This window comes from Aedes albopictus, chromosome 3, assembly GCF_035046485.1.
Source record: "Aedes albopictus strain Foshan chromosome 3, AalbF5, whole genome shotgun sequence".
Classification (NCBI taxonomy): Eukaryota; Metazoa; Arthropoda; class Insecta; order Diptera; family Culicidae; genus Aedes; species Aedes albopictus.
Genome location: NC_085138.1, coordinates 132084521 through 132099471, shown reverse-complemented (window position 1 = coordinate 132099471; position 14951 = coordinate 132084521). Strand labels below are relative to the sequence as shown.

Sequence of the window (14951 nt, the reverse complement as noted above, 5' to 3'; positions counted from 1 at the left end):
GAATCACGTGCTACGACGATCCACTGGGCGCTGCCATCTTGGGCGCCATCTCCCTGGAGGAGAACTCAATTGTTTCAAGGCTCGATTAAATCGGGCATCAGGTAATTACCTGTCCTGTGCGCTTCAAGGGTCTCGCAGGTGCCCTTAAGATTTCCGTTTCCTTTCTTTGCATGCACAATCCGGCGACGAACCTGAATTTCAATTGCTACCAAACGCTTTGGAGCAATTTCCCGCCATCGTCAGGACAATCCGTCCGCATTGTTCGTACCATTTCGGAACCGCCATCACGTTTCGGAACTCCTGCGCCATTGTACTGGAGTAGCAACGACAATACCAGCCACGCCATCCCGCCATTGCATCCCGGCGGTTTTCTGGAAACATCCACGCTTCAATCAACCTTCGTGCAACGCTCTTCTGCCGTTGTACCGGCTCCGCACTCGTCTGCGATTAGCCAGATAGACTTCGTGCGACAATTTCCGCAGTTTTCGATCATCGACATCAAGCTACTGCGATTATAGCTGAACCTTTTCGGACATCGTAGCATTTCCGACGTTTTTCGTTCCTGAAGGCACAAGTGGAGACTGATTGTGTTCCGGAAAGCAGCTTTTTTGAATATTCAAGGCAAATACTTGCCTTGGAATTGGTGAGTACCATTCCAAGTAACCATATCCTCTCTCTCCGGGCCTACCGTGGTCTTTTGTTTTCGGCAGATCCGTCCTTCGCCATCATCGAGCGTCATTCCCGCCGGATACCTCTTCCAAAATGGCGCAGCAGCTGGAGAAAGAAACACTGCTATCCCGACGGTCCACGATGATCACCGCGCTGGGTCGGGCAGAGGCGTTCCTGGACGCTTTCAACGCACAACGTGACGGAGGTCAGGTCAGGCTCCGCCTGGAGTACCTCAACAACATGTGGACTACTCTGGAGGAGGTGCAGGGGCAGCTGGAGGACATCGAGGATACCGAGGAAGGTAGGCAACAGCATGCTAGTGTCCGTGCCGATTTTGAGCCTCGGCTCTTTGCAATAAAAGCCGACTTGATCTCCAAACTCCCTGTTGTTAATCAACAAGCTCGCATCCCTGATACTCCCTCGCATGCTTCCGCTCTGTCTGGGTTGAAACTTCCGACGATCTCACTTCCTGAATTCGATGGGGATTACATGCAGTGGCTAGGGTTCCACGATACGTTCTTGGCTTTGATCCACTCGAATACTGAAGTACCGGCGATCCAGAAATTCCACTACCTGAGGGCAGCTCTGAAGGGTGAAGCGGCGCAGCTTATTGAGTCCATCGCTATAAGCTCAGCAAACTACGACCTAGCATGGCAAACATTGGTTGACAGGTACGCCAACGACTACTTGCTGAAGAAGCGACATCTGCAGGCACTGTTCGACATCCCCGCGGCGAAGAAGGAAGCTGCCGCATCACTGCATGCGCTGGTAGACGAGTTCCAGCGCCACAAGAAGATTTTGAACCAGCTAGGAGAGCCAACGGACTCTTGGAGCAGCATCCTGGAGCATCTCCTGTGCACGAAACTTCCCGACGACACGCTCAAGGCTTGGGAAGATCACGCGTCTACCGCAAACGATCCGGACTACGATTGCCTAATTGAATTTCTTCAGCGTCGTATGCGAGTGTTGGAGTCCATGTTGGTTAACCATCACCAGCCACAGTCTGCATCAAGTGGATCCACCCACGTCTCCAAACGGCCACCTCACTTCCGTGTATCATCGTGCGCATCCACCTCTGGTTCCAACAACAAATGTCCGGCCTGCAACCAAGAGCATTCGCTGATGAGATGTGCCAAATTCAACCGCTTTTCGACTTCTGAACGGCAGCAATTCGTTTCCAGCAAGCGTCTTTGCCACAACTGCCTTAGGAGTGACCACATGGTGCGTAACTGTTCTTCGAACTACAGGTGCAAGCACTGCAACAAGCGTCACCATTCTATGCTGCACTCCGACGAGAACCCGAGGCCGAACAACGTAGCATCTTCCTCTCGAACGTCTATGCCCACTCAAGCCTTTCAGTCTAGCTCTTCCTCCGCTGCAGAACCAGTAGTTCAGTCCGCTGTCGCCGCATCCGATGATGTTCCCAGGGTCGTTGTTAGTGCCTCCGCTCCTCAGCATCGTGAAGACGTTTTTCTGTTGACAGTGTTGGTGAAGGTCATTGATGCCTATGGTCAAGATCACTTCGCTCGTGCGTTACTCGACAGTGCTTCTCAACCGAACCTTATTACCGATCGCTTGGCACGCAGGTTGCATCTGAAAAGGAGCCCAGTGAATGTGACCATCCAGGGGGCAGGCAATCTCTCCAAGAAAGTGCGTGAATCGATTTTCGCTCGTATTAAGTCGAGAAATGACAGCTTTGAATGTGGCGTTGAGTTTCTGCTAATGGATACGGTAACGGCTGATCTCCCGGCACAAGACATCTCCATCAAGGACTGGCGGATTCCTGAGAACTTGGCAATGGCTGATCCTACCTTCAACAAAAGCCAACAGATCGACATGGTTCTTGGCGCCAAGCATTTCCACTCATTCTTCCCTAGCACCGCTCGTCTCCAGTTGGCCGACAATCTTCCGATTCTGGTGGACAGTGTGTTCGGATGGGTCGTCACAGGATCAGCAAATATGGGTCATCATGCTCGGCAGCAATCTTCCACTCCCAGCGTCGTCGCAGTCTCCATGCTGACACTCGAAGAGAGCATGGAACGATTTTGGAAAACCGAAGAGCTCACCATCAACGACAATTACTCCATTGAAGAACGCCATTGTGTGGATTTCTACAAATCTACCACGTCGAGAGATGGGACAGGTCGCTACATTGTCCGGCTACCACGGAAGCCTGATTTCGACGCAATGTTAGGAGAATCCAAAACTAGCGCTATGCGGCGTTTTGATCAGCTCGAGCGGCGACTCGATCGGGACGAGAAATTGAAGAAGGAATACCACGAGTTCATGAAGGAGTACCTCTCCCTCGGCCATATGCGACTGGTCGAGACGGACGACGGAAACCACTCCCACACCTACTATCTTCCCCACCACCCTGTCATAAAGGAGGAGAGTACGACCACAAAGGTACGAGTCGTATTTGACGGCTCGGCCCGTACCTCAACCGGCTTCTCACTCAACGAAGCCCTCTGCGTGGGTCCGGTGGTCCAAGATGACCTTCTCGCTATCATCCTTCGATTTCGAACGTATCCCATTGCTCTAGTCGGTGACATAGCAAAGATGTACCGACAGGTCAGGTTGCATCCAAACGATTGTCCTCTACAACGCATCCTATTTCGATTTTCTAAAGACACTCCTGTCCAAATCTACGAGCTGCAAACCGTGACCTATGGTTTATCCCCATCCTCATTCCTAGCGACACGTACACTTCAGCAGATCGCAGAAGATGAAGGCAACGCATACCCGTTAGCTGGTCCGTCCGTCCCCAAAAACTTCTACGTAGACGACTACGTTGGTGGAGCAAAGTCTATTGAGGAAGCTATCCAGCTTCGGGGGGAGTTATCCGAGTTACTGGAAAAAGGCGGCTTCGTTTTGAGAAAGTGGGCCTCGAATCGCCTGGAAGTCCTGCAGGGGCTCGAAAAGGATCAAATTGCGACCCATTCAAGCTTGGAATTCTACCCGAACGAGTCCATTAAGGCCCTTGGAATACGATGGGAACCGGAATCAGATCAACTTCGCTTCGACTCCCAAGTTCAACCTCGAGACGACGCTCCGACAAAGCGTTCCATCCTCTCAGACATCGCCAGACTCTTTGATCCACTCGGCCTGATTGCACCTGTCGTTGTCACAGCAAAAATCCTGATGCAGGAATTGTGGTCCCTCTCCTGCGACTGAGATGAGCCTGTACCGCACTGTGTTCGGCTGAAATGGGAACAGTTCCGAAACGAATTACCGAAAATCGCCACCTACCGAATTGACCGCTACGCCTTCCTGTCGGACGCTCGAGTTGAGTTGCACACTTTCGCCGATGCTTCAACGACCGCTTACGGAGCCTGCACATACGTCCGCTGTGAAAACGCCCTGGGAATAGTCAAAATTCAACTACTGGCATCAAAGAGCAAAGTCGCGCCACTGAAAAGACTGACGGTAGCCCGCCTTGAGTTGTGTGCTTGTGTCTTGGCCGCGCATCTACACCATCGGATCAAAGAATCGATCAACGTCCACGTGTCTGCTTCGTATTTCTGGTCGGATTCGGCTGTATGTCTGTACTGGCTTCGCGCGCCTCCTAGCTCCTGGAAAACCTTCGTGGCCAACAGGGTTTCCGAAGTACAGCACTATACTCGTGGCGGCATATGGAGTCACATTTCTGGCACGGAGAATCCAGCAGATCTCGTCTCACGCGGGATGTCGGTCGAAGAGTTCGTAGAGAGTGAGATGTGGCAGCATGGTCCGCCATGGCTAGCACTATCGCAGCAGTATTGGCCGATTTCTAGTCCACCTGCCGTGGCTGAAGATATGTTGGAGGCAAAGACCGTCGTTGCATCCGTCCAAACTACATCCAGCATCAATCCATGGTTCCTCCGGTGGTCGTCGTATAACCGTCTGCTGCACACCGTCGCATACTGTCTACGCTTTGCTGAAAAAACTCGATCAAAGGCCAGAACTCAGCCACTTGCATCCTCCCCAGAGATCGAACCGAGTCAGCAGTCGCTTTCCGTCAAAGAACTTACCAACGCCAACAACCTTCTGGTTCGATTCGCCCAACAAGATGCATTCCGTAGTGAGATCAAAGATTTGCAGCGTGGAAATTCAGTTTCCAAAAACTCACCTGTCCGTCGATTGTCTCCATTCTTTGACCCAGAAGAAGTATTGCGAGTTGGAGGTCGGCTCAATCTATCTCGGCTTCCCTACCAATCGAAACACCCTGCCCTCCTCCCCAAGAATCATCCGTTCACTTTGTTAATCGGCGAGCATTATCATCGGAAACTCGTCCACGGCGGCGGGCGTCTGCTTCTATCAACCATCCGGGAAGAATACTGGCCTCTGCATGGTCGCCGCTTAGTCCACAGCATAGTCCGTAACTGTTTCCGCTGCTCACGCCAACATCCGCTTCCTGCGCAACAGCAAATCGGTCAGCTACCAGCGTCCAGAGTCATACCGAGTCGTCCGTTTTCCAATACAGGTGTGGATTATGCTGGACCACTGTACGTTAAGCCCATTCACAAACGTGCCACCCCCGCAAAAGCTTACCTGTGCATTTTCGTATGCTTTACAACAAAGGCTGTCCACTTAGAACTAGTTGGAGACCTCTCTACCCAGGGATTTCTAGCAGCTCTTCGCCGCTTTATATCAAGAAGGGGAATCCCTGCCCACCTGTACTCCGATAATGGGAAAAATTTCGAAGGTGCGAAGCGTGAATTGGCGGAACTATTCGCCAGATTTAGGAGCAACACCGAACAGAGCGAAATCGCATCTGCCTGCTCCGAGCACGGGATAACGTGGCACTTGACTCCTCCCAAGGCACCACATTTCGGTGGCCTGTGGGAAGCGGCGGTCAAGACTGCCAAACGACATTTATTTCGCCAGTTAGGTAGTACAAGGCTGTCATTCGAAGATTACTACACTATTCTTCACCAAATCGAAGCCGCTATGAACTCTCGCCCTCTTCTGCCGATGTCGGATGACCCCAATGACCTCGCTGCATTGACGCCGGCGCACTTCCTCATCGGAACATCGCTGCAGGCCCTGCCCGACCCAGACTTCCAGCATACACCTATGAGCGCCCTGGATCACCTTCAAAAACTACAGCAACACGTCCAAAAGTTTTGGAGCCACTGGCGGACGGAATATCTGCAGGAGATGATGAAGGGCACGAAGCTTGCTGCCCGGAATGACGATATCCAGCCTGGTCGAATGGTGATTATCGTCGACGAAGCACTTCCAACAATCCGCTGGCCGCTTGCTCGCATCACCGAGTTGCATCCTGGAAAAGACAATTTATCACGGGTGGTTAGTCTTCGCACTGAAAAAGGTGTCATCACCAGACCAATTACCCGAATCTGTTTGCTACCGCTGCCGCCTCCGAGATCGATCCCCGACGAAGAACAACTGGATAGTCCAGCAGCCAGCAATCCGCCCACCATCCTGGAGGAGTAACATAGCATTAAGTACCTAAAATGATAAGCAAAATTTGGAATTATTTGTAGAAATACTTACCTGATTGTAGTGGATTGTAGCTCTAGGTCTAAGTTTGTTTTGTTTACATTTGTAATGTTGCCAATAATTCTGTTGAACACAGTAGTTCAAGGCGGCGGGTATGTTGGTTCTCTGGCCGCACTGCGTGAGATTTGTTCTTCTCACGCAGGTGATGGTGCTATCGGTCGTCGCTTTCGGCGAGTTTTCAGCACCCCTGGCAGCTCGGCCGGCACAGCTGATCGAGTGGGTAGCGTCGTGAGGTGAAACCAACGTACTCGGTAGTCAGTCGTCGTCGAACCTTAAGCTAGAAAAGTTATCTTAAAATCTAGAATAAAGTTATAATATGTGCATGCAAAGTGTGGTGTAAATTAATTTGCAATAAAGTCGTTTGTAAGTTCAAGTCAGTGGAGTGTATTTCTGACGAAGAGAAGTTTTCCTGCTCCTGTGTCGCTGTGGCTGTAGTGTAGTTGTTTCTGGTGGTGTGCCGTTCAATTTGGGTCGATTCGCCGTGGCAGTGTTGGTCGCCACCCAGCCGAGAGATTTTTGATGCGTCGCTTGCTACCACCCACCCACTGGAGATTAACGCTGCGGCCGTAAGGGTGCTTCGCCGATAGTGGACCAACGTCGTTTTCCGTAAATCTACCGAGAAAATCCACAACGTAGGGGTAAGATCCAACACCTCATTTTACCTTTCTTCTGCTACTTTGAAATAATAACTGAATCTACCATTATTTTAAAATTGAATTTGAACAACTAAACCTACCATTATTTTGATCGTCACATAAACAGCTAAATTTGTTCTTATTATGTTATCAATAACTCAAGAATGTCATATTTTGTAATTCACCGATAACAGTTAATTTGGGTCTTATTTTGTTATCAATATCTCAAAAATAACTTATTTTGTTCTTCAATTTCATCCGCATGCTTTACCATTACTTTGTTATTACAATGACAAAATAAGTTATTTTTATGTTTTTCTGCTACAAAAATTTTGTTATTTTTTTTGTTATTTTAACTCTTATTTCAAACAAACAAATAACACATTTTGCCATTCAAACATTCTGTTTTAATGGTAAAATTTGCCATTCTTTTGCCATTAAGCTCTACCCGGGAATACACGATGACAACACTAACGCCACCAAACACCATATTGCCACACTGCCGTTCTACGCATACACGGACAAAAATGTTCCCTGATTCATATAACCTTTTTCATAGTTCGCTCAAGCTTCGGAGATATTCTTAACATAATTGCTTCAAAAGGTTGATTCACAATGATTTGATGTCTGCATCAAGCATATATTTTGTTTAAATCAGCATCATTGAACATCAACCATCAAATTCTTAAAACAAGCATATATGTCATTACTTTAACCCCTTGCTGACCGAGACTCCGACTGCTGTCTACCCCGTCATTATTCGTCATGGCGGCGGCGGTAGTCCAAAGTGACAACATTATTGTCGTCGTGTCTCGATTTAATAAAGAAAATAGTTCGCTACTTGTTATTACGTGAATCATTTCTTCCTGGGGAATGGAAAATGTGCTTTAATCAATCTTCATGGACTTCGTATCTTCAGCTTCAGGTAAGTTTGCCGCCGGTAATGGGGAGCGAGAATTCGCAAACTTGATATCTATGTTATTTTCAATGTTTTCCAGGTGCAGCACCACCGATTGAAAGTATGCTCGAAATGCAGCAGCCGCAGCACCAAAACAGGAGCAAGAACCAACAACCGGAACCAGAGCAACCCTGGAGGGGCTGCCCGGTTCAGACAAGGGAACCCAGCATACGCTAGTAAAGGAGACTGATCAATTCCAATCTGGGCAAACCGGTGCGCAAAAATTGATTCCTCCTTGACGGTTCCGTTGGACCGTTGGTTGTACAAGCCAAGCTAGATTTCCTGCTGGAGATGCGCGAGCCTAAGTGACGAGAATGCCTCAGTGCTGGTGAAACGCCTGGGAGGTTACTACGCCCTCGCGTGGACTGCACTTCCATTTGAAGATTTTTATTCTAAAAATATAACATTACCTCATTTGAACGAATTTTTGTGCATGCCTAAAACAATTATCCGATACAGTTAGTTTGAGTCTCAAGTCTACGGTTAAGAGGGATTGAGTTAAATACAAACATGCTTGAATCTACCACGAGAATAAATGAGCTGTCAAACCATCAATAATAAATATTGTTGATGTATGCATAATATGATTGAGTCAACCATATTTCTTGGTTTAATCAGTTCATCAATTTCAATCATTTCAAGCTTCTGTTATGCTTCGTCCTATGGTATTATGCGTAATACAATCTCAAAAAAGGATTATATAAAAGTCAGTGCACAACTATGCTTGTTCGCGACCGGAAAATGATTGATATAACTTTATATTTTTTCTCCGTGTAGTTGTCCCATGTTATATGGGATTCCCATATAACATGGGACAATTATGTGTAGGACGGCAGCACAGTCAGTGGTGTATTGAAACATTTCAAGTGGTGAATTAAATTAGTATGAGAAATTAACCGATTGCAGCGCCACGCTATTGCCATTTGTGTTGCCGATTTCAAATGGACGTTAAATTCCTTACACTGTTTTGGAACTGGACTTGGATGTCTGTTCTCTGTGGTGCAAGGGCCTGCCCACCGGTGAACTGAATTTAATCACTCGGTCAGAGAATGTTGATACTAAAACGGGGCCATTTCTAATCAGAACCGTCGAATTCTGAGTAGAAACGGCCCCGTTCGAAATTCTCGGACCCAGTGAATTTGCTTCATCGGTGGATAAGTCTATAACAATGAAGCCCAGCGCGTCATTCGTAAAGTAAAGAGATAGTTATTTTTAGACGCGACCTGGTCTGTCTCGGCCGTGTAGCGATTCTTAATACTACGAGCTGATAATGATCTCACACAGTTTTGTATTGTTTTCATACAGAAGAAACATCATATCTCAATTATTCTTGGTAGGGTTTCTTGTTTTGGGCGTAGGCCCAGAAAGTCGGGAAAATTTTCCCGCTCGCCTTCTTCGGATTGTTGATCCAATGCCGTATCCACTAGGTCAACTGGTCAAGAGTTTTTAGGGAGCTCAGCGAGTTCTAGAGGGTTACCAAGAGGTTTCAGAGTATTTGGAGCGATTTCACGAACGTTCCAGAGCATTTCAGGAGGCTTTCAGTGGCCTTTTAGAAGGTACCAGATAATGTTAGGGCGGTTTTAAGAGGTGTTTTCGAGCGTTTTAGGGGTTTTAGGGTAGTTCAAAGCATATCACAACATTTCAGAGGAGTTTCAGGGAATTTTAAAGGGTTTTAAGTAGCGTTTAATGAGATATTCAGGGCAATTCAGAAGATTTCAAGGGTTGTAGGAGCTTTTAGAAACGTTTCGAAGTGTTCAAAAAAGGGGCTATTCCGGGGCGTTTGGGGAATTTTCAGATGATTTCAGGGACGTTTCAGAGTGTATCAAATCCATTTCAAGGAATCTCAGGAGGTTTTAGAGGGTTTCAATGCACTAAGGGCCAGAATCGCAATCTAGCGGAACTAAATTAATTACTCCAAAACGAAGCATTTCCGACACATGGTGTCTTCGACAAAGTTGTTTGACATCAGCAGAGGCATCTATTGCTAAGAACGTAGTAGTTCGCAACTCGTCCGCATAGGTGGCGCCACCATTCAACTTCTATGTTTTACGTCCTAGAGACTTGGCGTCTTCGGCAAAGTTGTTTATTTTGGCAAAACAAACAACTCTTTCTCAGACGTCAAAATTCCACAGCCTACTGTTTTCGAGTTATTTGAAAAATAAAAACCAATCAATGAAAAAACAGTTTTTAAGCTAATTTTGACATTTTTACCAGAAACCATGTGAGTTAAATTTTTTTCCTAATGCATATGTGTCAAACCAAACACATTGTACGGGAATATGTTGAATATTATCATTAAAAATAAAAAATAAAAATTCAAATTCGAAAAAACAGTGTGAATTTCATGCCTTAATATCTCGCAAAGCGCAAAAAATCGCAACTTCAAATTTTCAACAAATACGAAGCAATACTAGGTGAACATACTGCCAAAAATTTGGAGAGGTATTTTTTGGTGTTTTTGAGATAATAGCTTTTTAGTAACAGTATAAATATAAGTAGTTCCAGCATGTAACTTTTTACTGTCACACATTAGAGAGTTTATGTCTTTGAAAAAGTTATTAATTTTGACTAAATAAACAACTCTTTCTTAGACGTCAAAACTCCACGGCCTACTGTTTTCGAATTATTGCATATAAACTAGATTATATTGACAAAAAATGACTATAAAACACATTTTGATGCAATAGTATGAACTATTTTTATTGTTTTTTTTTCTTTTAAGATACATAGTAGGTCATGAACAAGTCAGTTTCGTGGAGCTTGAGTTTCACAATCTTCTATCAACGTCCTTTCCATCCAGGAACAGATCCACGAGCTTACGACAAGATATTTCGCGCTCTAGAATTTAAAATGATTGACAAAATAGGTTAGGCTTGAAAATTACATGCAAAAAAATTAAAAGATATCTTGACCCATGCTGACAATAGTAAACTGACAATTGCTTGACCTACTTTGTATCGTAAAAGAAAAAAAAACAATAAAAATAGTTCATACTATTGCAACAAAATATGTTTTATAGTCATTTTTTGTCAATATAATCTAGTTTATATGCAATAATTCGAAAACAGTAGGCCGTGGAGTTTTGACGTCTAAGAAAGAGTTGTTTATTTAGTCAAAATGAACAACTTTTTCGAAGACATAAACTCTCTAATGTGTGACAGTAAAAAGTTTCATGCTGGCACTACTTATATTTATACTGTTACTTAAAAGCTATTATCTCAAAAACACCAAAAAATACCTCTCCAAATTGTTGGCAGTATGTTCACCTAGTATTGCTTCGTATTTGCTGAAAATTTGAAGTTGCGATTTTTTGCGCTTTGCGAGATATTAAGGCATGAAATTCACACTGTTTTTTCGAATTTGAATTTTTATTTTTTATTTTTAATGATAATATTCAACATATTCCCGTACAATGTTTTTGGTTTGACACATATGCATTAGGAAAAAAATTTAACTCACATGGTTTCTGGTAAAAATGTCAAAATTAGCTTAAAAACTGTTTTTTCATTGATTGGTTTTTATTTTTCAAATAACTCGAAAACAGTAGGCTGTGGAATTTTGACGTCTGAGAAAGAGTTGTTTGTTTTGCCAAAATAAACAACTTTGCCGAAGACGCTAAGTCTCTAGGACGTAGAACAAAGAAGTTGAATGGTGGCGCCACCTATGCGGACGAGTTGCGAACTACTACGTTCTTAGCAATAGATGCCTCTGCTGATGTCAAACAACTTTGTCGAAGACACCATGTGTCGGAAATGCTTCGTTTTGGAGTAATTAATTTCGTTCCGCTAGATTGCGATTCTGGCCCTTAGTGCAATGTTATCCCAGCGAGTTTGAAACGGATTTTCGAAGGCGCTTCAGCGGATTTCTTTTAATTTAATTAATAATCAATCGGAGGTGTTTCATGATATCTTAGGGTATCTCATGAGGATTGAGGGACATTTTAAATGGTTTCACGGGAAATCAGAGGGATTTAGATATGGTCCTGGAGCTCCCTAAATCCCTCTGAAATGCTCCTTGAAACATCCCTGAAACGGCTTTTTATACTATTGATATAAAAATGGACATCAACATTTCAAATGGACTTCACTTAATTAACTTAAGTTACAGTAGGAATCTAAGTCAGCGGCTTCAGTTAACAGCTGCATTTACAGTTTTTATGCTGATAGAAATCATTGAACTGCGCAGCGAGTAGCGAAACTCAGTTTCTCGATTGCTATCTCTTCAAGCTACGGATTTACTTGAAAATCTCCGTCACAAGTAGGCGTAGCACTTAACTCGATTCCACAATCGCACATGGCTTGGCTTCTTTTCATAAACCTCCTCCTACACGCTAAGAAAATGTTACTCTAAAATGAGTAAGATTCACACAAAACTGAGCTAAACTGGAACAGCTCAAAAAATGAGTAAATTGCATTTCCAGCGATAGCGCTGGTCCAAGTGCAAAAATCCAACTGGTTTAAGCCGTATAATATTCTTCGCATCATCAAGAATATTATACGGCTTAAACTGATAAGATTTTCTCACTTGGGCCAGCGCTATCGCTGGAAAAAAAATTTACTCAATTTTGAGTTGTCCCACTTTAGCTCGAAAATGAGTGAATTTTCTGACCGTGTATAGATAACACTGTTGTGCACGTGTATGTTAAAACGGAAAGGAAATTGTTTTTAATGGACTACCCGCTTGGCGCATACCCACAGTTGATCAGCAGGAGTAAATCCATTTTATTTTGTATGCTGAAAAGCATCTAAACTTGAATTACTTGAAATAGAAAGTTTTTACTGAAAATATATTTGGTAAGCTTAATAGTAGTCACCATTGTGCACAACCACTACCAAATATTTTTTCGAATAATGTATTCCACTTCGATAAATTTGCCTTTAGATGCTATTCTTTTTTTTTTTTATTCTTTATTATTGTGTTTTTTAACTTAATGTTAGTTCAACACACTTTAGATGCTATTCGCCATACAATATTTTTTCGATTTACTTTTAGCGATTTTTCGCGCATAGAAGCTAGCGCCACATTGGTCGATGCGGAGAGTAGGAAAACAGCCGATGTAGGTAATTCATTGTTTTAAAATCACTATTTTTTGCACAGCTCATTATTTGTTTTGATCAGTGGATCACTTTTCACTTGGAAAACCATATCCCGGAGAGATTTTGCAAAATAAGCCCCACCCTAATGCGACAACCTCGTACCTTCGCCAAATTTTGTCAGTAAATTGTAAGTAGGTGCAAATTTTCTTAAATACTATAACCTCTTGGCAAAAATACACGGTCACCATTTTCTATACTAAAGTAAATGACCATTGTCGGCCATAACTGCTCTTGGTCAACCGCACCTTTATTCCATTAGCCCAAACCCCTGCGTACACAAACGCTCGACTCCTCCCCCACACGACAGCTACGAAAGTATACGCACGTACAACGGAAAAGGAACCTAATCGAGTGGGAGAGTTCATAATCCTACTTATGGCCATCGATTCCTGCGAACCGTTGCCAATCCCACGCTTGAACGAGCCCTGCACCCCTCCTCACTGTGTGATGATGGCTTTCTTCTGGCTTTTTGCTTTGGCATTACATACATAGTTTGGCCCTTTCTCATTCTCATTCGTTTCGGAAAAGGGCTTTGTTTTCCACGACTCACCCCACATCACTCACAATGTTCAGCAAATTTCGCCTTTTCGAGGATTTTTTTCTGCGTTGTTAAGCGAAGCGCGGGATATTGCTACCAATAAGTGGCACAGCACCGCCGCGCCGCACCCACGGCCAACACCGTTATTCGGTTGGTTGTCAGCGTCATCGCCGGCGACGTCGTCGTCATCGGCCCTCGCCCAAAACTGCTCGCTACGAATTGATGAGTGTGTCACATATGCCCTAAACGATGTTTGCGATTCCGGGCTTCCGAAGGGGACGATTTTCATCATAATTTGCGTCATATTGGCGTTATTTATCAACAAAATGGTTTATTTTCGGCAAACATTGGCGATTTCCGTAGCGGCGTGGAACACGACGAGGACGACGGCGACGGTGATGACGGACGAATGGAATGAGTGTGTGGTTGATGTCAATTTTGGACTCTGGAATAAGATTCGATATTGTGATGTCTTTACTGTTTTATGACTCAATTTGTTTATTACCAGGGTAAAAATTCCGTTTCATAGGCCACCAGTTTAAGTGTGGTTATTCGGACAAAAAGTTACTGCACAAATGGAAACACTATCAAGCTTTATAACTATAATTGTCACATGCACGTCAAAGTTTTTAAAACATTTGGAATTCCTTAGGATCGCTTATAGCCTGAGCTCTGATATAATAAAGACAAGCAGCATTGGTTGTTCAAGATCAAGTACGAAGTCTAAGGTCATCGGGGTACCAGCAAAATGAAAGCCAAGCAGCGTATGATTTCGGAGCATTATCATTAAAGAATGATGAATACTAACCTTGTTCACATGAACAGTTCGATCCCAGTTTGAAGAAGTTCGTTCTATGATGGCATTAACCAGACTACATCTTGGTGTTTCATTGCGTTACAAATCGTACCACACAAAAAAACGTTTCCGATTTCGTCAGCGCTCCCTCTGTTTGCTTTGAAATTATGCCTTCAATTTCGTCAACCCCACTAAAAACCAAAATCACACAAACCACCCGCAATAAAGAATAAAAATCGAATTTGCTCAAAGTCCATAAAAGCAAATATCCACATGTGACACACTCACGCAATCGTCCCGACGACCATCCACACCGTCCGGAGCCAAAGCGATACACGCAGTTCTCTAAGCAGGGGCTGCCATGGCTATCGCGTGAGTTGGGTGGAGGAGGTATAGCGACTTGCGAAGACGGCGATATCGACGTGGAAGATGAAAAGCACCATTTGCCACTGGGGACACTCCAAGAGTTAACAACGTATCGACGACACAAAACAACCGCGATGACACTCGGCTACAACACACGGAAAAGGCGCTACCCACTGCTGCTGACTACTGATGATGATGGTGGGCACACGTGTGTGCAAACCAGCAGCAGGGGACGTCCGACGACGACCACTAGGTACGACGTTCTGTGTTCGCGTTCGTACGCTTTCTATGCATAGAAAATGAACTGGAGGTGGGGTCCTTCCTACTGCCAATACACCACTGAGGTGACAGTGGCGCGGGAAATTCCCCGGAGAATGTCACGTCTTTGCGT

General features: G+C 44.7%; 1 protein-coding gene across 1 annotated transcript; it reads left to right on the top strand.

Moving 5' to 3' along the window:
• The first annotated feature begins 762 nt into the window (after window positions 1-762).
• On the top strand, window positions 763-6105 carry LOC134290359 (uncharacterized). Its single transcript, XM_062857479.1, has 2 exons — window positions 763-3786; window positions 3886-6105. The coding sequence occupies exons 1-2, from the start codon at window positions 763-765 to the stop codon at window positions 6103-6105; spliced, it is 5244 nt and encodes a 1747-aa protein (XP_062713463.1).
• The last annotated feature ends 8846 nt before the right edge of the window (window positions 6106-14951 follow it).